At 40.1% G+C, this 27623-nt stretch overlaps 1 protein-coding gene across 1 annotated transcript in view; it reads left to right on the top strand.

Annotated features, from left to right (window-relative positions):
* The first annotated feature begins 16441 nt into the window (after positions 1-16441).
* fbxl2 (F-box and leucine-rich repeat protein 2) overlaps positions 16442-27623 on the top strand; it is a 180947-nt gene continuing 169765 nt past the window's right edge. Inside the window, exons 1-2 of the mRNA XM_072569603.1 lie at positions 16442-16898; positions 19152-19176. Coding sequence (XP_072425704.1) covers positions 16873-16898; positions 19152-19176 — 51 coding nt within the window. The 5' untranslated portion in view covers positions 16442-16872. The remainder of the gene's footprint in view (positions 16899-19151; positions 19177-27623) is intronic.

Genomic DNA, 27623 nt, shown 5'->3' with positions numbered 1-27623 from the left:
TAACGATGTTTTTGTCTTTTTTGAGGTTTTCTAGGGCTTTCTTTTTTTGTGTGTTCAGTTTGTTTCCTTCCCTCTTTTGGCTCAGAGTAGGTGCAATGTCTGTCTGATCTGATTCACACACATTTGTACTCAAATGTTTACATACACACATGTGCATGCAAATTACACAGTGGAAGGATAGATTAAGTGTTTAAAAGACCAATAAAAGTCAGTGATATGCATATCTAAAGGCTCATAAACGAGGTAGTTTCAGACTGGGTTCAATGGTTTTGAGATTTTGTATTGAAATGATTAAAAAAGATTGATAGATGATTTAGAAAATTTCTTCTGGAGAGAGCAGCTGTTGGGTTGATTCTCTAAACACTGTCTATGGTGCATGAATGACCAAACATCAGGTGGTTACCTGGAGAAAATAACACCTTTAAACTAAAAGAGGACTTGTCGCACATAGCATAATTTTGTCTCAACTGATCAGTTAGACAAAAGCAGAGACAAGGCAAGTGGGAGACAGAAAGAGGGAACAAAAAGGAAAGTTCGTGATCAGGAAGTCATGGGTAATTAAATTACAAAAGTAGTCGATAATTGGATAAGAAAGAAGCAAACATTGTGTCTCGTGAAGCTGTAAATTATCATAATCATTGTGAAAAAAATTGGAAGCAGTGAATGGTCTGAAATTATCAAAATTAGTTTTGAGCACATAAGGCTGTAAACTGTCAATTCACAATATATATTTCCTCAAATTATTGAGCTTCAGTAGAACAGTGTAGGAGGCCAGGGACAGACAAGTAAGAATGAGAGTGATGTGGAAAATGTGAAGCAGCTCAAAGTTCATGATGATATAGTGACACAATGGAATTGTTCTGCGTTTGCTTTCCTTAATGCAAAGAAATGCACATCATGAACAATAAATATAGTGTACAGCTATGAAATAGGGACAAGCAAATTGCTGTTTGACCTGAACTGATGTTGAGAGGCCCTGGATGGGAAGGAGATAGGAGGTAAAATGTGGGAAAGAAAGGTATACTGTTTGAATGAAATTGGGTATCATTCCTTTGAAATGTTAAATGGGAAGGAACTATGTTTGGGGAGGCATCACATTAAAGGTGATGAAGAATCTTTAAAAAATTGTTTATGAATTGTCATGTGCTTTGGAAAAGCAACATTTATTGCTCATTCTTAATTGCTGATGCAAGGTTGATAATAATTTGTATTTTGAACTGCTGCTATTTGCGTGGTGGCCCATTCTGTTGGTAAGGAAGGAAATATCCATTGAATGTAGATGCAGGATAGCAGGTGAGAACAATAAGAATCATAATTCAGTTTGAGATGGACACCCAACTGTAAAAGCAGAGACGAGGAAAATGAAACAGATTTGTTTAGAGCCCTATCACAATTCAGGGGAACAGCGTGTTAAGGAAAAAAAGAACATACACTGGCATGGTATGTGACAGAACAAGTGCAACAAAGATGAAGAAACCAGAAGAATAGAATAGCGTATTTATAAATAGCAGGGCAAGTGGAAGTGTGATTAAGATAACTGTACGAATCAATCATAGTACTTATTGCTTGAGTAACTATGCCTAGAAGTTTAGTTAAAAAAGTCAACGAAGGGAGTGGAAGATATCAGAGGTGGACCATACGACAGCAAGAAAGAAGCAGAATTTGGAAGCAAAGTTGATAAAACATTCTAGTTTGTGTCAAAAGCAGAAAACAGCACAGACACAGTCATGTGTATGAGAAAGGAGTGAGGCAGCGGGCCTGACTAGGACTGAAACAAAAATAAAATTATAGATATTACACAAAAAAAGCAGCAATAGCAAATCCTGGACAGCTGATAAGTTACACTTAGATAGAGGTCAAGTATATGGGTTTCCAAGCAGCAGTTTTTTTTTTATTTAAAGGAAGCAAATGGAGTGAAAAGAAAAGTTGTCTGATGTGAGAATGAATCAGACCAGCAGAGAAGGCCAGTGGTGAATTGGGATTTAGTCCTCAGTCCTGCTAACATTCAAGACAGGTCCACATTGTAGCCACTATACCAGATCCCTCGTGGTAACTTGCACCAAAAATTCATTAACTTAGCACTTCTCACACCTTTTAATTGGTTTTGCTTCCTCCTCCACGAAATTACTATTCCATCTATATTATTTTTTGTTTATTTAATGTTGGTTGCTCTTTATTTTTACATGAACTTTGTCTCCCCTCTCTATTGATATGTCCTTGTGCTCCACCCTCTGCTAAATTAATTAAAAACCTTTCCATATGTTTACCAGTTAACTTCTCCATAAGGATACTATTGGAAGTCAGTTTGTATCCAAAGCCCATTTAACATTGATAGAACTGAAATTCTTTAAAGAGCTGCTGCATGTCTTTTCAATAACTGCAATATTGGCAATCAAGTAATCAACCATTCACAAGCAGCCAACATCTTTTTAATCACATGTGGGCTTTGCTGGCTGGGACAAAACTTATTGCCCTCAAGAAGGTTGTGGTGAGCTGCTTTCTTCAACTGCTGAAGTGTATGTGCTGTAGGTAGACCTGCATCACCATCAGGAGGGAATTCCAGTACTTTGACCTGGCAACACTGAAGGAACATTAATATTTTTTCAGGTCAGTATGGTGAATGACTTGGAGAGGAATGTGCATGTGGTCATGTTCCCATGTATCTGCTGCCCTTGTCCTTCTAGATGGAAGTTGTCATGGGTGAGGAAAGTGCTGTCCAAAGATCTTTGGTGAATTTCTGCAGTGCAACTTGCAGGTAGTAGACACTGCTGCTACTGGGCTTTGCTGGTGGAGTGACAAAATGTTTGTGGATGTGGTGCCAATCCTGCTGGCTGCTTTGTTGTGAATGATATTGAGTTTTTTGAGTGATTGGAGCAGCACCCATCCACGTAAGTGGGGAGTATTCCAGCACATTCCTGAATTGTGCCTGTAGAAGGTGGACAGGCTTTGGGCAGTTAATTGTTACAGTATTCCTAGCCTCTGACCTGTCCTCATAAGCATTATATTTATATGGTGAGTCTGGCTCAGTTTCTGATCAATGGTAATTTCCAAGATGTTGATTGTGGGGTTTTAGTGAAGGTGATACCATTGAGTGTCAAGGGGCGATGGTTAGATTTTCTTTTATTGGAGATGGTTATAATGTGGCACTTGTATGGTACAAATTTTACTTGGTTTTTCAGCCCAAGCCTGGATATTGTCCAAGTCTAGCTGCTTTTGGACATCTGAGTGGGCAGGAGTGATGCTGAACATTGTGCAATCATTGGCAAACATTCCCACTTCTGACCTTATGAAGAAGGGAAGGTCTTTGAAGATCCAGCCGAGGACACTACTCTGAGGAATTCTTGTAGAGATGTCATGGAGCTGAGATGACTGATCTTCAACAATCCCAACCATCTTCCTATGTGCTCAATGTGACTCCAACCATTGGAGAATTTTGCCTTGATTCCATTGGGTCCAGTTTTGAATGGGCTCTTTCATACCAAATTGGGTCAAGTTCGGCCTTGATGTCAAGAGCTACCACTTTCATCTCACCACTGAGTACATGGGTGAGCGGTTACTGTGTCTACACAATTAATACCAGACTCCTATACATTTGTTATTAAGCAAGTTATTAAAGAGCACAGTTTGATACAAACTTGTAGGATTTAGAATTTTTACCTTTAAGTCTGAAATTAGACATTGACTGAACATATTCACATCTAAAAGCTAAATAGTTACCATATATGTGGTATATTAGGGTTATAAGATTAGTTTTAAAGCCTCTGCCTGACTTTTAAAAAAAGTTTGTTTTTGATGCACATCAACTGGCTTTCAAGTTAAAACAAACATCTATATCCCTGTTATATCACAGTCTAATTTAATTAGAGATTAGTGTTTATATATTATGCAGTTGTTTGTCTAATTGCACACTTTCTTTTATTATTAATTTTTAGTCTTTGGATGATACTTTGCATCATCACTTAAATAAAAACTCTGAATACCACGTCTCATATGAACTCTAAACTATGTCTCACCCCAGCAGCTTCTTAGCATTATTCTCATAAATAAACTGCTCTTGCCATGCATTGGAAAGAAAATATTAGGCACAAGCCTATTTCTGACAACTTTGTGGCATGCTATGCATAAACTCATTCATTCAAGATAAGGCTAAACTTTTACCATGGAATGAACTAAGGTAATAAGAGTCTTGTGCGGAGTATAAAATTAACATAAACCAGTTGAGCCAAATGATGTGCTGTAAAGTTCTATGATATTCTATATTGCCAAAGTGATATAATATACCAATAGATTAATTTATTTTGGTATACAATTATGGTATACCATACAACATAGCAGCAGTCAAATGTGTCTCATGTATTCTGTCCATTGCCTTTCACGTCACTTTAAGTCAAATTATTTTTACACATTTTATTCTGTTCCTAACTTCTTTCAGGAATAAATTCATTTTGCCTATTAAAGATTATTTTTTAAAAACTGTTGGGCTAGATTTCAGAACTCTGATGTCAGGACCAAATGGAGATTCAAAACCTGCTCTCACCAGTAGTGAGAGTAATGTTGTAACCTGCCAGGACATTGCCTCTGAATTGGCTACCCCCTATGCTCATTACCTTATTGAGGATGGATTGTAGGCTCGATGTTGCAGGCCCAAACAGACAGCTGGCAGCTCCGGTTGCCCCACAGGGCACTGCTGAAGAAAATCAGGATTCAGGAAGGCTGCACAGCATGGAGACATCCTCAGTTAGCTGTACAACAAGGTAGGAAGAAAGAAAATAAAGGATGGTACGTTCATGTGAATGTAGGGGAAACTCCTCCATGCCTTGTTGGTAGCCCCTGCAATCCCATCATTGGGCATTCAGCATGATTAACCATTGGCCAGGATTTGGAGGCCATCTCATTCAAACGGTGACCACTACACTGCTTTGCAGCTTTGATGGCAGAAAAGTACTAGGGAGGCCGCAAAAATTTGGGACTTCAAGTGTGGTTGGTTACTGATCTGATTCATAGCTAGCCTCTGGGACTGTCTGGGATTCATCCTAATACTGTTCCTCTAATTTCCTAGCTCATCCATCTCCATGCTGGTGCTCAGAGGGTCTTGAAAATTCCACTCAAAACTTCAACGCTTATGATGTACTGGTACTTTAGTCACTTAATCGAGAAATGCTAAATATGATAGTTTGTACTGGACTAAAATATTGTATAAAACTGAACCTACACGTTTAACAGGAAAAGAACTGACACATCATTGATCGTCCAGCCAGCAAGAATTTTCTCTCAGGCAAGTTTCACTGCACATTGCTTAGAGGTAACAGGACTCCAGAAGCATCTCTTAGAATAGAATATGTAGTGATATTAATCAAATATCACCTGTAAAGTTTGTTTTGATAATCAAGCAATTCCCATCATTTTTTAAAAATAAGACTCTGGTATATTTTCATTTTTTAGAACCACCATCTTGTGTAGTTTAACAGTTTCAACTCATGTATGGTGAAGTCAGCAGCCTCTCATACAACTAGGCTTATAATAGTATAAAAAGACAAGAAGCAGACGGCTCTTTAAAATCCTTCTAGGTTGACTTCATGTTCTGGTCCTGTACCTTGTAAATGACTGAGCCCTTGAGCGGATACTTGATGATTTTTTTTGAAGTATATTATATCGGTAGTATCATTCAAAGAGCTATATCCATCTTGCAAATAAGGAGACACACATCATTGTCTGAACCTGTTAACTCTAGGATATCATTTTCCTATTTTCCCAGATATTACAATGACTGTAATAACAGCACATTTATGCTGATGACATGCCACTGATTTTGTTACTGGATAAAACTAACATTGTTTTCTATGCATATAGTAACCTACATGTGCAATATTCCAGTGGGACAAATAACTTTTATCCCCCAGCTCTTAGCCTATAGAACATAGCTGTTAATGTTGGCAGGATAAGATTCTGACTGTGAAGTGGCGGTAGTTTGAATTTAACTAGTACATATCAATGCACATTTTTGTCAATGCATCCTGAAGCAATTAGTTGAATTACTGAACCACACTCAGATGGGGGGAAGGGACATGATTTTGTCTGACCCTTAGCTAAGTAATACCAGGCCAGATCAATCAATGCCCAGCATGAGTTCCAGATTATTTTTTAGGTGCTCGGAAACCGTTATTATTGGCGATGAATTAAATCCTTTGAGCTCTGACAAGCAAACTGCTGAAAGTGCAGCTCAAACTTTACTCTATTTAAGACATAGGATGAAAACTTCAGAAGCCTTTAACCCATTGCAGTGTACAGTTTCAATAGAGAGTTTCAAACATCATTATTCTAAATACCTACAGTTTCAAGTCTTCAGATAACATGGTTTACCAGCATGTATCCATGTTACTTAATTCTCCATATTGCAGCAAGGTGGTTCCACTAAGAAGTTACAAGCTACATGCAGTCATGCTCATTTCAAGTAAATCTTGCAAATACTGATCCACAGTATTTTCATTTGAGGAAGGCCAAGAAGTTCTCCTGTTGTACTACCACTGTTTTTTTTTCTCATGCAACAGATCAATTGGTCATTCATTTAACTGCTGTACTCCAGTTCATCATCAGCACTTTCACAGAGCTGTATGACAGCATCCCATCCTAAACATCTGCAGGATGAAGGTCCTCCATCAACCTGGCCTGGCAGTGTGGAGCAAACCCCTAATCATCAAGGTGCACAGGGAGGTTTTAGAGAACATTGACTACTTCCAATCCCTCGAAAGTGAACTCTTGGCCAAAGCTTCTATTGACAGAGATCCAGCATTGTCTCTAGTGTGCCTACCCCAGTTTTCAGCCACCTGAGAAAAGGGGTTTTCAAGAACAACATCAAATTTGACGCGAAAGTCCTGGTTTACAGACTGTTGGTTCCTGCCCTTCTATATGGCCCTGAGATGTGGACTGTCTACAGCAGGCACTTCAAGGCACTAAAGCAGTACAACCAAAGCTGCCTGTGCAAGATCCTGAAAATCCACTGGGAAGGAAGATGCACCGATACCAACGTTCTTGACCAGACTAAAATCCCTAGCGTCAAGGCACTGACCACCCTTGATTGACTACAATGGGCTGGGCATGTCATCCGCATGAGTGACACAAGACTTCCCAAGCAAGTGCTCTACATCCAGCTTTGAAACGGCAGGTGAGTCCCAGTTGGACAGAAGAAACATTTCAGCGATACCCTCAAGGACTCACTGGTGAAATGTGGCATTCCCACAGACACCAAGGAATCACTGGCCCAAGACCATCCAAAGTGGAGGAGGAGCACTTGGGACTTGCCATCAGAAAAAAATGGAAGCCGGGCAAAAACAGTGAAAGGAGGCCACAACAATGCCTCACTCACCCCTTCCCGTGACCGCCACTTGCTCCAAGTGTAACAGAGCCTGCGATAGCCATATTGGTGTGTACAGACTCACCCTGACAGTGGAAGAGAGTCATCCTCATCTGCAAGGGACTGCCGACAATGTTAATGTGATCTGCTATAAGCAACTTACCCGTTGTTCATGTTATAAAATAACAGTGACTACACGATTGTGATTTGTTGATTATGAAATGCTTTAGATATCCCGAGGATGTGAATGGTGCAAGCTTTTTGTTTTCAATTCCAACTTTACAGTTATATGTTGTAAAAAGAGCTGCGCAATGGAATTTAAACTCAACGAAGTAACATATTTGAATTTAAACAGTTACTTTTTATGATAGTCATTTTGTTGATTTATTTAAGCACAGCCATCTCTTTTCCATCAATTTTTATTCCATCAGGATCTCAATATTTTTTCCTCTTCACTGATTTAAGCAGTGTTTTCTTTCCTTGTAAAGATAGATGCAAAGACTTAATTTAGTATATTAGCCATGCCCTTTGCCTCCATATGTTGATCCTCTTTTAGTCCTTAATAGTACCATCCCCTCCTCACACTAACCTTTACTATTTAGATGCATGAAAAAGATTTTTGAATTTTCTTTTGTATTATTTGCCAATCTCTTTTACTCTCTCTTCACCTTAGTTTCCTTTTTTATATTCAGCCTGGCTCTTACTTGTATTACCAACCTGAAATCTATCACATACACCTGTTTTTCTGCTTCACCTCATACTTGATATCTTTCATTATCAAGAAGTTCTGGCTCTGATTCTTCTGTTTGTGGGAATGTATCTCACATAGAGCGAATTGTTCTTTAAAGGCATTTAAAATTGTTTTGCCTATCAATCTTTGATTTTGATTTACTAGACACATGCACATTCTCACCTCACTGAAATTGGCCCTCCTCCAAATAGGTATTTTAACTTTGGACTATTATTTACTTTTTCCATTGTCAACCTAAATCTTATGACACTATTTGCATTATGTCCTAAATGTACCCCTCCTGACACTTACTTTTCTTCACCTATCCTCATTCCCAAAAGCAGATCCAGAAATGCTTCTTTCCTCACTGTGCTCAAAACATACTGATCAAGAAAATTGGAAACTGTTATCTGTAGTCAAATCTAAAACCAGATATTACCTCAAAGATGCAAAAGTGTTGCTTACTCATATGATCACAAAAAAAAATTTAAAAAATGTTCTTGAGAGAATAATTTCTAAATTGAATGGGCTGAGAGTGGTTTTGGAGAAGTAGATATCAGTGGAATGAGCTGCCAGGTGAAATGGTGGAGGCTGGGACAATTACAACATTTAAAATGAAAAGGAAGGGTTTAGAGGAATATGGGCCAAATGCTGGCAAATGGGACTAGATTAGGTTAGGATATCTGGTTGGCATGGATCCGTTGGACCAAAGGGTCTGTTGCTGTGATGTGTATATCTCTATCACTCTAAGCAGGAATAAAGCTGCATGTTGACTCAGTCAAGAGGGAATTCTGAACAGTCAGCATCCTAGAGAATCTGCGCCATTATCACTTCAAGTGCATTTCATTGTGACTACATATAGTATTCAATGTTCTAAACAGGCTTGACATTACTTCTTTGCTTTTATATTCATAACACTTATAGAAACCTAGTACTGTTATCTGTTTATGGTCTAATTCAGTTGAACGCCCTCCTTAAATAAATCATTGTGAGGCATTAGTTGTGCAAGTGTTGTTGGGAGTTCAGGGAAAAGAAATTATTTTGCCTTTCTTCCTGCAAAGGTGGATGCTTTTGGCAGGACTTTTGTGGGAATGAGGGGAGTTGATACTTAGTACTGGCGCCATTCCACCTCAGTGGAAACATATGATATTCCTGAGTATTTGGGAGGTATCCACACCCAATGGTTTGTTCCTTATGTCTATAGTCTCCTCCTCTTTTTTTTGTCTGAATGCAACACTGTAATGATTGTGAATGCAATTGATAAATAATTTGATAAAAATACTGAAGACCTGCCATGTTATCTGGGAATAAAGTGAATGAAGCATGGTTTTTTGTTGATTACCAATTCTGTTGCGTGTTTAGACTGAACAGTGTTTTTAAAGGTTGGGTAGCAACTTTTATGCTCTGTTTTAGAAGGATTGGTGGCAAGACTGTGCAAAATAGTTGATGAGGAACCTTTGCTGTAACTCCCTCTAGAGGCTACCAATTGCAATTATGGTATTGCACAATTTTTCAACATACATGTCTTTAATTCTTTGCTCAATAAAGGGCTGTTAGTTAAATAGATCATCCTTGGACACCATTATATATCATACCACAATTTGAGTGCTTAATTTTTCAGGATGTACTGGAACTTCCCCCTTCAACTGTTGTTATAAGAACAAAAACTCAGTCATCCAATTTATTCAACACATTTCCAATGTTGCAAAATAACACACTTTTATATATTCAGCTTTTGGAGTTCAGAAAGGTTAAGACCACTTGCATCAACTATGTCAAAATCAATGGATGTTCTATAAAAAACATTTGTATTGGATATGCCATACAGCGTTTGTCGTTACTCCCACAAAAGAATAATTAGAGGGCCAGCAATTCAACAGTCTCACAAGCATCACAGCCATTTAACACATTAAAGATTATCTGAGGTCATTAGACCCTGACTATTAGGATCTAGAGGACTGTTCCTGGGAGGAGCAAGAGAAATTTTCTCAGGAGTCAGAAATGCGTGTAACAATGTTTAGTGTAGTTTGTAGTAACACCAGAATTTTTCAGCAGCAATAATGTGAATTTACTCTTAAATTGAGTCTGATGTCTCAAGAGACCGTTGTGTTCCGCAGATTTAATACAACAGGTTATTAAGTAATATTTAAAGCCCATTTACTTTTAATCAAAATTGAGCCTATCTTTTGCTGAGGATACCATGTGGGCATCTTCCTCAATTGGGTATCAGTAATGAAAACCAATAATCGTAAGAAAGATTAGTGGCAACAAACCTACCCAAATGTTCCATATGGTTCTTCCTGAAGAATTCAACATATACAAGATAGTGATAGTGGAGAAGACTAAATTCAGCCTCACCACAAAAGGCTAGGTGTCACTTTCATATTCAGCAATAGCCAATGCTGAAGTTGCAGCTCCAGGTAAATGGCACCTCAAAGGGAGGACAGGTACGTTGGGAACTGCACAGCTGGCTAGAGAGACTCCAGCAATTGGGAAGAGGTAGTGGATACTGAGAACCAGCAGCTGTGATGCAACAAGGGCTTCCAATGCTGGCGGGGTCCTGTATGTGGGCCATGGATTGGCACATTTCCCATGCATTTCTCACCAAAATGTTAAATGTGACCCTTTATGTACTATCAGCATATGGAACAACTTTTCTCTGTTTATCCAATCTGGACCTGTTATAATTGTGTACAGTTGTTTCAAACTCCATTTTGTTGTTCCAATGAGAACAAACCCAACTTCTCAAAAGCAGTCTTATTGATAAAATCTTCAATTCCTGGAACCATTCTGGTAAATTTCTTCTGTACCTTCTCATGATTCCTCATACCCTTCCTGAAATGAGCAGAACTCGATACTACACTCCTCCAGTTGAACTCTAACCAGACTTTTACAAATGGTCAGCATAACTTTCTTGCTTTTGTCCTCAGTGGACTGGACTTTTGTGTTGGACTTGGGAAATGCAATCAGACTACTTCCTGACTACAGAAACCTCAGACCCCTGCACATATCAGTCTTTTAGAGATGTGGGTGGGAATCATTCAAGCTTTGAGTCATGAGACCGCTTTAGAGGAATGTGGTTGCCAATGCAGCTAGCTAGAAGAGCTGCAATTGCTCACTGTGGCATTGACCCAGCTCTCCTCATTCTCCTTGGGGTATCTCTCACTCAAAAGCATACCACTTCATCATCAATAGTCTCTCTGTGCTCCCATACAGTCCCAATTCCCCTCCAGGCAACCTCATACATCATGGTTCTTCATAACCCTCTATGCCCCATGTATAATCCATAGCTATTTACATATATTCCTTTAATATCCCTGTAATAACACTGAAAATTATTTGAAATGAACGTAAAACTCTAACAATCTAACAGTGGTCACTGAGAAAAAAAACACAACTATTATATTAAAAACAAAATCAAGACCCACTGAGAAAACCCAAATCTTGTCAAGTGGCAATTCAGGAAAAGAAGAAAGAAACATATATTCAGAAATTACACTGAAGATCAAATCTTCTAAGAATTTCAAATTGTCAATCAACTGTGAACATAAATCCCTCCGAAAATAAGTAGCTCTGAAACTTTTGAAACTCATTCATTCACAATGTGCAAAGTCGTCAAAGAAAAGCATTAGAAATGCGACAAATGAAGCTTATTTAAACTGCAAAAATAAACTGTGTGCCATATTGTAAAACAGCTGAGTTTCAACAATGTTCAATGTTCAACTGATCGAAGTACTCTGGAAGCTGCCATGGTGCCTATATTCTTGGTTACTCTTAAATTCCTGCCTCATGAAAAGGGCTGAATGCCATCCATGGGTGGCTGCTAAGAAATAAGGGTTACCTTCTGTAACCATGACTGATGGTTAATGGAACCTGCTGACTGAGATTGTGCACAGCTACAATACAGCTTACTATTCCACCAGGGCTATTGTAGAACAGACAATCTGACCCCTTAAGATAAGGTTCCAATGTTTAGATCAATTTGGAGGCACCTTGCAGTAAATTCCAAATAAAATATGTTGCATAGTATTGCATGGAGTAGTGATTATGAGAGAGAAGTGCAGGACAACATAATGAAGCATATTTGGTTGTCTTAATATGGGATCTTGGCATCTGCAGATTTGTTGGTTTCAATCCCCGCTAATAAATTCAAGGATTTTCTCCTTCTAGGGGATGAGAACAAAATTGTCCATCACCTTGTCACCCGTTTTTCCCCTCTGGTCTTCTTATGTGACATATTCTGCAGCAATGAGACAAAAGGAGGAATTGATGAGGTTGGAAGAGCTGCCAGTGGCAGTGTGGGAACAGGAAAAGTGGTGAGGTAAAAACAAGGACTGCAGATGCTGGAAACCAGATTCTGGATTAGTGGTGCTGGAAGAGCACAGCAGTTCAGGCAGCATCCAAGTAGCTTCGAAATCGACATTTCGGGCAAAAGCCCTTCATCAGGAATAAAGGCAGTGAGCCTGAAGCGTGGAGAGATAAGCTAGAGGAGGGTGGGGGTGGGGTGGGGAGAAAGTAGCATAGAGTACAATGGGTGAGTGGGGGAGGAGATGAAGGTGATATGTCAGGGAGGAGAGGGCGGAGTGGATAGGTGGAAAAGGAGATAGGCAGGTCGGACAAATCCGGACAAGTCATGGGGACAGTTAATGAGCTGGAAGTTAGGAACTAGGGTGAGGTGGGGGAAAGGGAAATGAGGAAACTGTTGAAGTCCACATTGATGCCCTGGGGTTGAAGTGTTCCGATGCGGAAGATGAGGCGTTCTTCCTCCAGGCGTCTGGTGGTGAGGGAGCGGCGGTGAAGGAGGCCCAGGACCTCCATGTCCTCGGCAGAGTGGGAGGGGGAGTTGAAATGTTGGGCCACAGGGCAGTGTGGTTGATTGGTGCGGGTGTCCCGGAGATGTTCCCTTAAGCGCTCTGCTAGGAGGCGCCCAGTCTCCCCAATGTAGAGGAGACCATATCGGGAGCAACGGATTCAATAAATGATATTTAGTAGATGTGTAAGTAAAACTTTGATGGATGTGGAAGACTCCTTTAGGGCCTTGGATAGAGGTGAGGGAGGAGGTGTGGGCGCAGGTTTTACAGTTCCTGCGGTGGCAGGGTAAAGTGCCAGGATTGGAGGTGGGTTGTAGGGGGGCGTGGACCTGACCAGGTAGTCACGGAGGGAGCGGTCTTTGCGGAAGGCGGAAAGGGGTGGGGAGGGAAATAGATCCCTGGTGGTGGGGTCTGTTTGGAGGTGGCGGAAATGTTGGTGGATGATTTGGTTTATGCGAAGTTTGGTAGGGTGGAAGGTGAGTACCAGGGGCGTTCTGTCCTTGTTACGGTTGGAGGGGTGGGGTCTGAGGGCGGAGGTGCGGGATGTAGACGAGACGCGTTGGAGGGCATCTTTAACCACGTGGGAAGGGAAATTGCGGTCTCTAAAGAAGGAGGCCATCTGGTGTGTTCTGTGGTGGAACTGGTCCTCCTGGGAGCAGATCCGGCAGAGGCGGAGGAATTGGGAATACGGGATGGCATTTTTGCAAGAGGTAGAGTGGGAAGAGGTGTAATCCAGGTAGCTGTGGGAGTCGGTGGGTTTGTAAAAAATGTCAGTGTCAAGTTGGTCGTCAGTAATGGAGATGGAGAGGTCCAGGAAGGGGAGGGAGGTGTCAGAGATGGTCCAGGTAAATTTAAGGTCAGGGTGGAATGTGTTAGTGAAGTTGATGAGGTATCCCAGTAAGTGAGTGGAAAGTGCAGAGAGCAGGAAGCCTTTCTATTTTGGGAAGATGAGGTGAGTGTGAGCCATTGAAAGAAAGTCTGCATGCAATAGCAAGAGATGTAGATTATTAGCCTTAGTGATTAGGCCACTTTTGGTATATTGCATGTAATTCTGGGGTCTCCCTCCTTTGGAAGGATGTTGTGAAACTTGAAAGGATTCAGAAAAGATTTACAAGGATGTTGCCAGGGTTGGATGCTTTGAGCTATAGGGAGAGGCTGAATAGGCTGGGGCTGTTTTCCCTGGAGCATTGGAGGTTGAGGGGTGACCTTATAGAGGTTTATAAAATCACGAGGGGCATGGATAGAATAAATAGACAAGGTATTTTCCCTGGGGTGGTTGAGTCCAGAACTAGAGGTCATAGGTTTAGGGTGAGGGAGAAAGATTTAAAAGAGACCTAAGGGACAATGCTTTTACACAGCGGATGGTGTGTGTGTATGGTACGAGCTGCCTGAGGAAGTGATGGAGGCTGGTACAATTACAACATTTAAAAGGTATCTAGTTGGATATATGAATAGGAAGGATTTAGAGGGGTGAGGGCCAAGTGCTGGCAAATGGGACTAGATTAGATTCGGGTATCTGGTGTCCAATGAAAAATCAGAGTGCATGTGAGGCAGCTGTGGGAAAATAGTGGTATTTAAACCTTGTGGAATGTATAAGTTCATTGATCTTTTTATGGCACTGCTGATCACTTCTCACCATCAACACTGCACTGACATAGGAGGCTATCTCATTCTATGCTGACAGCATTTGTTGATGTGGCCTTTTTCACCCAACGAGAAGAAGGAAGACAGCCACCATCTCTAGCATCTTATCTACCAGCACCTCTACATCCCTGTGTGTGAATTGAGGCTTTGTGCATGGGAAATCATGCCTCACGAACTTGATTGTTTTTTTTTTGAAGAAGTAACAAAGAGGATTGATGAGGGCAGAGCGGTGGACGTGATATATATGGACTTCAGTCAGGCATTTGGTTGACCTCATGGTAGACTGGTAAGGTTAGATTAAATGGAATACAGGGAAAACTAGCCATTTGGATACAGAACTGGCTTGAAGGCAGAGAGGGTGGTGGTAGGGGGTTGCTTTTCAGACTGGAAGTTTGTAACCAGTGGTGTGCCATGAGGATTAGTGCTGGGTCCACTGCTTTTCTTCATTTATATAAATGATTTGGATGTGAACACAGGTGGTATAGTTAGTAAGTTTGCAGATGACACCAAAATTGTACTGCAATAAACAACGAAGAAGGTTACAACAGGATCTTGATCAGATGGGCTAATGGGCTAAGGAGTGGCAGATGGAGTTTAATTTAGATAAGTGTGAAGTGCTGCATTTTGGATAAGCAAATCAGAGCAGGATTTATACAATTAATGGTAAGGACCTGAGAGGTGTTGCTGAACAAAGGGACCTTAGAGTGTGGGTTCATAGTTCCTTGAAAGTGGAGTCGCAGGTAGATAGGATAGTGAAGAAGGCATTTGGTATGCTTTCCTTTATTGGTCAGAGCATTGAGTACAGGAGTTGGGAGGTCATGTTGTGGCTGTACAGGACATTGGTTAGGCCACTTTTGGTATATTGCATGTAATTCTGGGGTCTCCCTCCTTTGGAAGGATGTTGTGAAACTTGAAAGGATTCAGAAAAGATTTACAAGGATGTTGCCAGGGTTGGATGCTTTGAGCTATAGGGAGAGGCTGAATAGGCTGGGGCTGTTTTCCCTGGAGCATTGGAGGTTGAGGGGTGACCTTATAGAGGTTTATAAAATCACGAGGGGCATGGATAGAATAAATAGACAAGGTATTTTCCCTGGGGTGGTTGAGTCCAGAACTAGAGGTCATAGGTTTAGGGTGAGGGAGAAAGATTTAAAAGAGACCTAAGGGACAATGCTTTTACACAGCGGATGGTGTGTGTGTATGGTACGAGCTGCCTGAGGAAGTGATGGAGGCTGGTACAATTACAACATTTAAAAGGTATCTAGTTGGATATATGAATAGGAAGGATTTAGAGGGGTGAGGGCCAAGTGCTGGCAAATGGGACTAGATTAGATTCGGGTATCTGGTCGGCATGGATGAGTTGGACCGAAGGGTCTGTTTCCGTTCTGTACATCTCTATGACACTATAACTAAAGTGCCAGCTTCCCTGTTTTGGCTATCTCCTCGAGAAAAAACGGTCAAGCACCGACTTTGAATGCCAGTTTCTAGCTTGCAGTGTTTGAATTGTGTGGAATGGGGTTAAGACTGTGAAATACTAATATGACATCATCAAAGGAAGTGATAGAATTTTCACATGATCTTATTGTCCCTTGCAGACCGATAGAAAGATGTTACCACAGTGTTCTGTCTCTGGAATGAAATTTGTGTTTTCAGACTTTGTAAATATTTTTTAGTAGCACATGACCAAGACTGAAATTTCTTCCACCCTCTCAAATACTTGTCCTTTTGTCACAGATCATCTGAACATTTTTTTTCAGTTCTGCATAAGAAGGTCAATCATGAACTCTATTTAACTCTGTGCAAGTGCTGCCAGACTTGCAGAGTGTTCCCGGCATTTATTTCAAATTCGTAAATTAGCTCAGACTTCCAGCAATTTGTGTTTCATAACAACAGAGGGGATAAGTCAGGAGAAGTGACTTGGTCAGAGAGGGATCTGGAGGGTTTTTCACATTCCCCACCCACCTCCCCTCCCGCTTCTGTTGAGGAAAGGGGACGTGTGCGAACAATAAACCGTTACTCCGTTCAGCAGCAGTGGAGCGACAGAGAGCAAAAACCCAAAGAAGCAACCTCCATGCGCCCAATTCCTGACTCCATGACAGCGGGGGGAGGGAGCGTCGCCTGCAGCTAAACTTTTCAAAAAAAGAAGTGTGTTTAAAGGGGCATGCTCTGATGTCACGGCGAATTTGCTCCTTTTTTTTAAAAATTGTAGCCGCGGCCTGAAAAACGGGGCCTTTTTTTTGAAAAAAGGTGGTTGGTGTTTAAGGGTGTGACGTCAGGCGGCGGTTGGTGTGTCCATGTTGGATCCGGGAGCGGCCGCGAGCCAGAGCCAAGAGCCATGAATGGCATCACCCGCGGCCGCTTTGAGGTGAGTCTCCCCTTCCCAACCCTCTCTGTCGGATGGATGATGCCGAGGCCGCGGCCTGCGCCCTCGGACCTCAGCGGGCTGATTGTCTTTGCCTGTCCGGGTGTTCTAGCAGCGATAGCTGCGAGATGGGAGTGGGGTTAAGAGGGAGGGGGTGGGGTGGGAGAGAGGATAGTTGGTCACCAGGAGGTTTTAAGTAGAGGAGGTGGTGGTCGGTTTATTGTGTCTGGGAGGGAGTCCCCACGTTTCTTGTTTGGGAGTTGGCGGGGAACTGCAGAGCTGCGCTTTAAAAGGGCACCAGCTGATTGTCAGACAAGTGTTTGGTGCATTGTTGTCGTCCCAGGCGACTTACGTGCTTTTACCGAGTGAACAGTCTGTTTGTGTAAATGCCAGCGGGTTCATTTGCACTGGAGAGTAATTGTAGTTTGGTGAAATCATCGGTATTTAAAATCTCAGCCACACCTCACAGGCACTTGAAACTGCTATGCGACATTGGCCTTGTTCTTTTGTTTTATTTTAAATGGGCGGTCCAAACATGTTTTCATAACATTGCTTGAGATATTAAGCTATTATTCTTTGCTTTAGATGGGATGGGGTAAGGTGTTGGAGCTGTTGGGAAGGGTGTGATATGAATCGAGTTTACTAGTTGCGATCAAGGATCAAGTTCATAGAAATATTTTAACTTGCATGATAAAGATTTTGACTGCACCTTCTAGCCAAAATGGAAATGATTTGTTAACTATGACAAAACTACTAATATGTTCTTGGCTTTTCAGTTTTTTTTGTTTGCTTCTCTAATTTATAATCAGTCACTTTATCAGCTCTTCATGTGAAGGAGTGTTGAGTTGTGCAGATGCTCTTCGAACCTTTTGAAATGGATGGAGAACAATTTGCCACTTTTGCTTCCTTTTGTGGATTTTGATTTCCCCTTTTTGCATTTGAAATCTGGAGGTGTTAGTGAGGGGAAATTGCATCAGTACAATGATAAACTAGGGAAATTTGTGATCATTCGCTAAGATTATTTTTTTCTAAACTACATAAGAATATGAAATAACATTTAGCTCTTCATTGCCATTCAATGAAATTATGGCTGTTCTGGACCTGATTGTGTGGACAATCACTCAACATCTGCTTAGGATCTTCCACAGGAACACTTGAGATTTGCAAATTTGAATAGGCAATGGAACCTTGTGTATGTACACTATATGTTATATGTGTATTACCATGTCATAGTAAATGTTTTGGGCATCAAAATAAGTTACTCAATCTTGTGTGTTACTACACCTTCATGGAAATCCAATCCATAGATCCTTTTCATTTACTCATCTGCATCTGAAGTTTCTTCCTGTCTGGTCAAAGTGAATTAGCTTGTCGTGGTCTACATTGTCTACTTCCATTAGAATCCAAAAACTACTAACCTTTTTATATTGCAATATGTGTACTTTGGGAACTAGAACTGTACATAATAAACTTATTGCAGGCATATCAATGATGATGTATGGATTAGTAGGATGACCTCACTATTTTAGCTTAATATTCATCTTTTAAAATATCCCAATATCTAATTTGCTTTATCTGTTGGCTGATGGTATGTTGTGACATTTTTACTATTATTGTCCGTTGGGATTTCCAAAATTATTTCACTTTCTCTGCATGTGACCTTTTTCATCTAAAAGCCTGCTTTCTGAAAATCTCTTCAAGTGAATGCTTCTCTACATTGATTTTAATCTGCTACCGTGTGTTAAAGTCCCACGTATATTCAAAATGTTTTGTTGCTTGTGCTGTTCAGCTTTTCAATCAACCTTGTTTATCAGATTTGTATCATCTATAAAATTAAATATCGTGCTTGTGACACAACTATATTGTTAAGATATTAAACAGGAAATTCCATAATAGATTCCTGGAGTGACCCCAGTGGTAAACATCACATCATTCTTTGCTCAGTCATTGCGCATTCACTGTCAACCACCTTTTGACTCCTGTTAACTTTATTTTCTGTACTAGCTCTTCCAGAGAAACTGAAATTTCAGCATTGCTGAAATCCGGGTATACCACATCTGTTTGCTTCACCGTATCAATATCCTAAATGAAAATTGATCAGACTGATAAGGCACCCCTCAACATGAAACTATTTTGCATCTCTTGTTATCAGATTATTTCATTGTGGTTAAACACAGTCAGTGTCAAACTTGGGGTCTGTGATTTTGAAGTTTTTAAAAAAAACTTCTTAAAATTTAAAAATCTCTTTTTTTCCAGTTCCAAAGCACCTCTTCGATACTTGGTGAGTTCTGGAACATTTAAGCGAAAAAAAACGTTCTGTCCAGCCTGTTATTTATCGTGAACTTTCACAGTAACATAGTCACCTTTTAACATGAGAGGTGTACGTCTTACCTCTGCAACATCTATAATTTTCTTTGCAGCTCAAGTCGGCTATTATTTCCTCTGTGGTTAAAAATAAGTCAAAATAATGTAATTGTGGCTTTGGCTGACAGTACCACATTTTTATTTGCTCTGTAGACAATGTTCTGATTTGAATTTTGGTGAAATTCACCAATGATCCTTTGTATGTGTGTATCATTGATATCAGTGCTAGGATTTCTGAGATCATTGATAATTTTGTGAAATTTTTCTAAAAGCTTTAAACTGTTCAAAATATTACTAATTAGTTTGCTAATATTGGAATATTTTTACTGGGAAATAATCAGAATGTAGGGAATTTTGGAAGTAAAGCATTTTTAAATAAAATACATGTTGTGACCAAATGTGTGAATAGTTGTTGTACCAGGAACAAAATGTTCTTTTTAAAAGTATTATTGACCGAGGGTTTTGTTGATATTTTCTGATCAACCACTGCAGAGTTGTTATGACACAGGGACACATTTTTTTACGCAGAGTTGGTTTGTGTATGGAATGAAGTTCTGAGGAAGTGGTGGATGTCTACACAATTATACCATCTGAAAGGCACTTAGATAAGCATATGAATAGAAAAGTTTAGGAGGGATATGTGCGATGAGCAGGCAAGTGGGACTAATTTAGTTTAGAATTATGTTTAGCATGGTCTGGTTGAAGGGGGTTTCTCTCTCTGCGTCTCTCTAGAAGTGTGTGGTACTGGAAGAGCACAGCTGGTCAGGTAGCATCCAAGGAGCGGGAGAATTGACATTTCAAGCATTCCTGATGAAGGGCTTATGCTCGAAACGTCGATTCTCCTGCTTCTCGGATACTCCCTGGTGGGCTGTGCTTTTCCAGCACCAGTCTTCAACCCCGAATGGGCTCCTCACCTTCGGATTTCTTTATAATCAATTGAAAGCACATTATTTTGTTTAATTTATTGCATGGCTGGTCTTGCTTTGAGGTTAGCATTACTAAAGCATAATTTTTTAAAAAAAAATTGTGCGTTAATCGTTTCAGTTTGGCTTAAGTTAATGTTGTCAAAGTTTTGCAAAGACCTTGATAGAAAAAATATCAAACTTAGGTAGGGTGAGCAAAAGCTTAGTGATAATGGTAAAGGTTTTAAGAATATATTGATTGGTAAAGGATGTGGAGGGATATTGAGAATTTCAAAGCATGAGACCTTGCAGGTTACAAGCATGACTGCTAGTTGTGAAGCAAAGGAGGAGGAAGATGCCTGAAAGGCCAGAGTTCAAAGAAGAATGGCTTAAGATTAGACAGTAGAAAAGGTGTGAAGTCACAGTGAGATTCATACTTTCAATTGAATTTGTCCAGCTATTTCTACTGTGGAGTAACAGAATGTTTACTTCATGGAAAGAGGCCATTTGCCCCACCGTATTTGTGCTGTCTCTCGAAAGGACTACTTTAGCTAGTGGCATTCTGTGGCTCTCCCTGTATTCTTGCACATGCTTCTTTCTTGGATCGTAAAATTTCTTCGTTGTCTTGATTGAACCTGCCTTCCCAACAGACTCAGGCAGTACTTTGCAGATCCTGACCATTTCTTGTGTAGGAGGAAAAACTTCTTGTCTGTTATTTCTGCCAATTATCTTCAACCTGCACTTGTCCTTGATCCTTCCATCAGTGGCCACAACTTTTTTTCTTCCCCCATCTACTTAGTCTAGACCTCTTACGATTTGTAATAGTTATATCCTTTCAAATTTCTTTTCTTTAAGGACAGCACATTCAACCACTCTAATCTATCTACATAATTGTGGTGCTTCATCTGTGGAACCATTTTTTTGTGTATCTTTAGTCCACTCTCCAACGTTTTTCCTGTTTTGTGTTTTGAGAGATAACGAGATCAAATACATAAGTTGATGCTGAATCAATATTTAAAACTAGTTTAACAACTCCTTGCTTCTGTTGTTCCTACCCTCATTTGTAGAGCCTAGACAACTTGTGACGAAGCTGCTCTTTTAACAAGGTTATGTTGTCCTTTGTTTTTGTTTTCAGAGAGTTTGTAAAAGCTGCAGACTCTGAAAAGTCTAAGTTGAAGGGTTTTGGGGCTAGTTTGATTACAGCTAACAGATACTGCCTCAGGCAACAGGCTTTTGAGTTTTGTTTTGGAAAGGAACTCTTGTACAATGAAAGAGGAGTGGCCAGTTCTCCCAGCTCCGCTTTCTCTGGTTTGGTTTGGTTTTTAGCAGTAGTGTTGAAAATGCTGCTGGACCCAAAGATGCAGGTCCATGTTGGTAATCTCTCTCTGACAGCCCTCCTGTAAGACCCTGTGTTTGATGTTTCCCTTTTGTGCCAAGGGGTGTTTATTGGGATTGTTGAAAGTACTTGGAATAGCATCATTTAAGTTGGGGATGATCTGTTGGGTTTTTGGATCGGTTAAGTTATTCCATATTCTGTTCTCTTTTGTGTTTCATTCAGTAACATGTAAATTATGTTTTGCTTAAAACCAAGTGGTTTTACCAGCAGCTTCTCTCCTGGAATATCCACCTTACACCTGCTTAAAACAACTAGAAAAGTTAGTCTGGGATACTTACTTGAAATGTTTTGAGGGGTCTGGTCTGGTCCACAACAGATTGGGGGCTCTTTAGATTTGTTCTGTTCAGTTTAGTTCTGATTTGGGATTAGGGTTGTTGGGTTCAAAGGCAGCGAGTGGTAGATGTTAGTGACTTTGTTCTGGGTGTTGAATTCAGTTGGTTTAAACAGTGCTTGCGATACCAGTGGCATTTTCAGTCACCAAGAGTTTTCTGAGGGTTTTGCAAAAGATGATTAAAGCCAAGCTGCTGGAATTACCAGACAAGCTGGTGTTGAAACTGTCTCCTTCCGTGAGGAAAGAAGATATAATTACAGCAATAGCTCAGCATTTAAATTTGTTGGAAACATCATCAGAATCTTTAGAGATAGCTAAAATTCAATTGAAAATGAAGCAACTTGAGTTAGGGGCAAAAGACAAGGAAAGGGCAACAAATGGAAAAGTTTAAATTGTGATTAAAAACAGAGGATAGAGAGGAAAGGAAGAAAGAACGTGTTTGAACTTCAGAATTTTGCACTTAGACGGGAAAGTCAGCTTAAGGCTGGAGATGAAGGCTGAAGGTGAGCTTAGTGAGGAAGAAAGTGAAGTTGAGCAAACCCGTGGTAGTCAAGGTCCTGCTGAGAAACTGTTTGAATATATTTAAGCATTGCCTAAATTTCATGAGAAGAGTGTAGAAGCCATTTTTAATCTCATTTCAAAGGGTGGCTAAATGAATGTAGTGGCCAGTGATCATGTGGGTTTTGTTGATACAAACAAAACTTGTAAGTAGAGCTAGTGACTCACATCACTATCAGAGGAGGTATCTGGGGTGATGAGGAAGTGAAGAGAGCTATTTTAAGTGCATATGAGCTTGTGCCAGATGCCTATAGATAACGTTTCAGGAATCTAAGGAGGGACCCTGGTCAAATCTATCTTGAGTTTGAAAGGATTAAAAAAGTAATTTTAATAGATAGATACGGGCATTCAAAATAAAGCAAACCTATGATGCCCTTAGTGAGACAATTATTTGGAGGAATTCAAAAATTCACTTCCTGAAGTAGTGAGAAATCTCATAGAAGAGCAGAGAGTTAAATGGCAAGATTGACAGCTGAAATGGCTGATAATTGAATTGGTCCATAAATCAGATTGGCTTCCAAAATCCGTTTCAATCCATGAGAGATAGAATTAGGGAAAAGAGAAAGGTAGATCTTGGTGAAAATCATAAGGATAATGTACCACTGGGTAAAAACGAAATCCTTGAAGGGACAGAGAAGTTAAAAAGCTCTAATATTTTCACTGCAATAAAGTAGACCACGTGAAAACCGCGTTGGTGGGTTAGGAAAAGCACTGGGAAGCCAGATGTGGGAAAACAGGATAAACCAATGAACTTTGATGGCGTGGTAACAGAAAGCACAGTGGAGGCTAGAAAGCTGCTTCAGAATGTATAAGTTGGTCAGAGGTTGGTTAAGGAGGAAGTGCCAGATCATCTTAAACCATATACCAGTGAAGGTAAAGTTTACTCGCATAGGCCAGGAGAAGCGGGTAAATAGGTTACAATATTTAAGATACAGGATTCTCTCAATCTGTGATGTTGAAAGATGAGCTATACACCTCTGTGAAGGACCATTGCCAGAGAAGCTGTTGTTAATGGGAATTCACGGTAAGACAAGCACTCAATTATGTAAAGTGAGGTTAGTGTCCAGTGAAGAGTGGAGAAGTCATGGTAGAAGTACTGGACAAATTCTCAACTCCCAGGAATACAATTTGTCCTTGCTGATGATTATAGCTGTTTCACGGGTAGGGGTGCTGTGTACTGTGGTTGAAAAGCCAATGGAAACTCGGCAACCAAACTATTGCAGGGCACACATTCTAGGATTTTTCTGGACTCTGTGGTTATGCGTTCACAGTCACCAGTTGAAGCTGGAGAGATTAAAGAATATAGATAAGGAAGTTGAAATGGAATTAGCAAAACTCTGTTTACAGCAGATGAAAATTTAAAGCCCTTATTTCAAAACGCATACACAGAAAATATCTCAATGTATCCCTGAATGCTATTATCTTAATGATGTCTTAATGAGGAAATGGAGACCATCATATATTCAGGCAGATGAGAAATGGGCAGAAGTTCATCAAGTTGTTTTGCTAGTGAGTTATAGAAAGGAGGTGTTGAGTGGCATGTAAGCTACCAGTAGGGAGTCATTTAGGAGTGAGAAAAACATTTTTAGTGGCTTGGACTGCACAAGGATGTAGTTGAATTTTGCCAGATATGTCATACGTGTCTGGTAATTGGAAAATCACAAGTAGTAATAAAATCTAATCCTGCATTGGAGGAACAATTTTCCAAGAGTCTTAATTGACTGCAGAGGACCACTACCTAAAACAAAAACTGGAAATCAGTGTTTGTTAACAATAATGGTTGCGTCCACTACATTTTCAGAGGCTGTTCCATTAAGTAATATTACAGCTAAAAGGATTGTAGAGCAGTTACTCAAATTTTTCACCAGTCACAGACTACCCCCAATGGTGGCGTGGTGACTCTGAGGCAGCAGTGCTAACCACCAAGCACCAGGGACCCGGGTTTGCTTCCAGCCTTGGGCGACTGTATACATTCTCTCCGTGACTATGTGGGTTTCCTCTGGATACTCCGGTTTCCTCCCACAGTCCAAAGATGTGCAGGTTAGGTGAATTGGCCGCACTAAATTGCCTATCATGTTCCGGGATGTGTAGGTGCCTAAGTCAGGGGTAAATATGGAGTAATAGAGTATGGGACTATTACTCTCCCTGGGTTGGGTTACTCTTTGGAGGGTTGTTGTGAACTTGTTGGGATGAAGGGCCTGTTTCCACACTGTAGGGATTCTAATTTTTAAAAAATGTCAGATCAATGGTCAAATTTTGCATCAAAATTGTTCAAGGAAGGTATGGATAGCTTAGGATTAAAGTAATTCAAATCTACTGCATACCATCCAGAATCACAAGTGGCATCAGACATTAAAGACTATATTGAGGGCATAAAATCAAGACTATCCAGATGATTTGGGTAAGGGAATTCTGTTTGAACCTTTTGTGATCAGAGATGCAGCAAATGAATTGACCAAATTCAGTCTATTTGGATTAGGTTTTGGGCATGAAGTGAGAGGACTGCTAAAATTGATTAAGGAAAAATTGGTAAGTCAGAACTCGGAGGCCACATATTTGGATTACATGTCAAATTTTTAGGAATGGTTAAATAGAGTGGGGGAGTTAGCTAGACCACATTTAAAAGTATCACCGCATACAATTATTTTTGTCCTGTTCCTGCCTCAGTCGAAGCAAAACGCTCAGAGACACAATGCAAATTTGCCTCCCTCATCTTTATTCCAGGCCCTGGAGGGAGAGAGAACGATCACCCATGTGCACAGGGACTTGAGTTCTCAGTCTTCTCTTGAACAGCAGATTCTTAAGGAATTATAGTCACTTACAGGGAGCAGCTTCCCAATCAGGCAACATCTATATTGATTGGGTGGCAATTACAATCAGCGAGCCTCAATAGTAAAGATTAAGCCATCTGGCATTATACAATGGATGTTCTTAACCTTGTTAACTGGCTTTGCGTAATGAATGCTTTTTCAACTCTAACCCACTACCCTTCCCTCTAGCACATTATTGTTTACTGCAAGTTCTTATCTGATTCAAGTCATGCGAACTGAATCTTTTGTTTCACAAAAACTTGCAACTTCACTCTTTCCCTACCTGCTCATACCTTACACTTTCTCATAATGAAACAGGAAGCAGACAAGAAATCAACAACTCACAATTTTGCTATCAGGGATAAGTTATTAGTGTTACTTGCAGTGACAGGTGAGCCTTAAAAAGTAAGGTTTAGTGGAATTTATCAAGCCTGAAGGAAATTAAGCAAGGTGAACTATTTGTTAAGGACTCCAGTCAGAAAGAAATCTGCATCATGCGAATATGCTCAAAAGGTATTTTAATAGGGAAGGAAAACTAAAGGAGGCTGTTATTGGTTACAACATAGGGGGAAGTACCAAGAGGATTCTGAATTTGACATTCCACAAATTAAATTGGACAATGAGGAAGTTGTGAAAAAAAAAATTGGATAAATTGAGTTACCTTGCAGGGGAAAATCAAAATGACCTGAAAGAGTTATTACTATCACGTGGGGAGGCATGTGGAAATATGCTGGGAAGTACTAAACTAATTATACATGATGTATTTATAGGAGATGCTGTTCCAATTAAGCAACATCCTTATCAGCTAAACCCTCGAAAGTTGGCACTGGTTCAAAAGGGGATTGAACACTTGGTCCAAGATGACACACTCAAAGTGAGTTAGTGACTTGAGCTCACCTACAGTAATGGTGCCAAAGCCAGATGGTACCCAACAGTTATGTGTGGACTATTGCAAAGTCAATGCAGTTGCAAAGACTGATGCATATCCGAGTCTTCGTTTGAAAGGCTGTTGATAAGATGAGGCAAGCAACTTATATTTATAAGTTGGACTTGCTCAGGTTGCTGGCAGGTACTTTTGTCAAAAAGAATGAATGCAATTTCAGCTTTTGTAATATTGAATGGACTATATCAGCTTAAAGTCATGCCATTTGATATGAAGAATGTGCTAGCCACATTTCAGAGTCTAACCAATAAGGTGATTAACAGATTCCCCAATTGTGTCAAATACATAGATGACCTGGTGATTTTTAGTCAGACATGAAAGGAACATTTACAACATTATTAGACTTCTCGATCGGCTTTGGAAGGCAGGCTTGGTGATAAACCTGGTTAAAAGTGAATTTGTCAAAACCCAAGTCACCTTCCTCGTCCATGATATTGGATATTGGACATGGACTAATGGCCCCACGGGAAGCAAAAACAAAAATGTTCATTGGGGAGTTTTCCATATCATCAACAAAAAGAGTAATACTACGATTCCTGGGATTGAGTGGATTTTTCTGAAAATTTGCACCAAATTTTAGCCGTGTGGCTGCTCCACTCACTGAATTGCTGAAGAAAGGCAAGAAGTTTCAGTGGAAAGTGGACTGTCAGAAGGCATTTTATAGCCTGAAAGCTGTGTTGACTACTGCCACAGTATTAGCCACACCTAATTGGGCAAAGCTGTTCAAGGTGGGAATTGATATAAGTGATATAGGTGTCGGTGCTGTGCTCTTGCAAGAAGGTGAGAAGATAGGTTTTTCTATCTGGTATTTCTGCGGAAATATTCAACAGTTGAGAAGGAAACTTTGAGCTTGGTGTTGGTGTTGCAACATTTCAATGTTTACATTACTAGTAAAGTATCTGAGGCAATCATATACACTGACCATAACCCATTGAAGTTTGTGGAGAAATTTTAAGGACAAAAATGCTAAACTGCTTAGCTTGTCATTATAGCCATTCAATTTGAAAATTGTGCATGTGGCAGGGCAAGAAAATGTAATTGTCGATGCATTGTCTTCGTTTGAATGAGAAATGGAGGTGTTCCATGACAGGAGTACAACTACATTCCTTTTCAGTCTGTTGAACATCTTTGCATGTTCATAGTCAATGTAATGTGTATGTTTGTAGAGTACAAACACTTAAGATTAATGAGTTTTAAAATGAAGCCATCTTTGGATATTGATCATTTTTTTTAAGGGGAAGGTGTGACGAAGCTGCTGTTTTAACAAGGTTAAGTTATCCTTTTTTTTGTTCCCAGAGAGGTTGTAAAAGACACAAACTCCAAAAAGTCTAAGTTGAAGTGTTTAGGGCCAGTTTGATTACAGCTAACAGATACTGCCTCAGCCAACAGGCTTTTGAGTTTTTGTTTAGAAAGGAACTCTTGTA

The sequence above is a fragment of the Chiloscyllium punctatum genome, chromosome 5, assembly GCF_047496795.1.
Source record: "Chiloscyllium punctatum isolate Juve2018m chromosome 5, sChiPun1.3, whole genome shotgun sequence".
Classification (NCBI taxonomy): Eukaryota; Metazoa; Chordata; class Chondrichthyes; order Orectolobiformes; family Hemiscylliidae; genus Chiloscyllium; species Chiloscyllium punctatum.
Note: the sequence above shows the minus strand (reverse complement) of the source record. Positions and strands in the feature narration are given on the sequence as shown.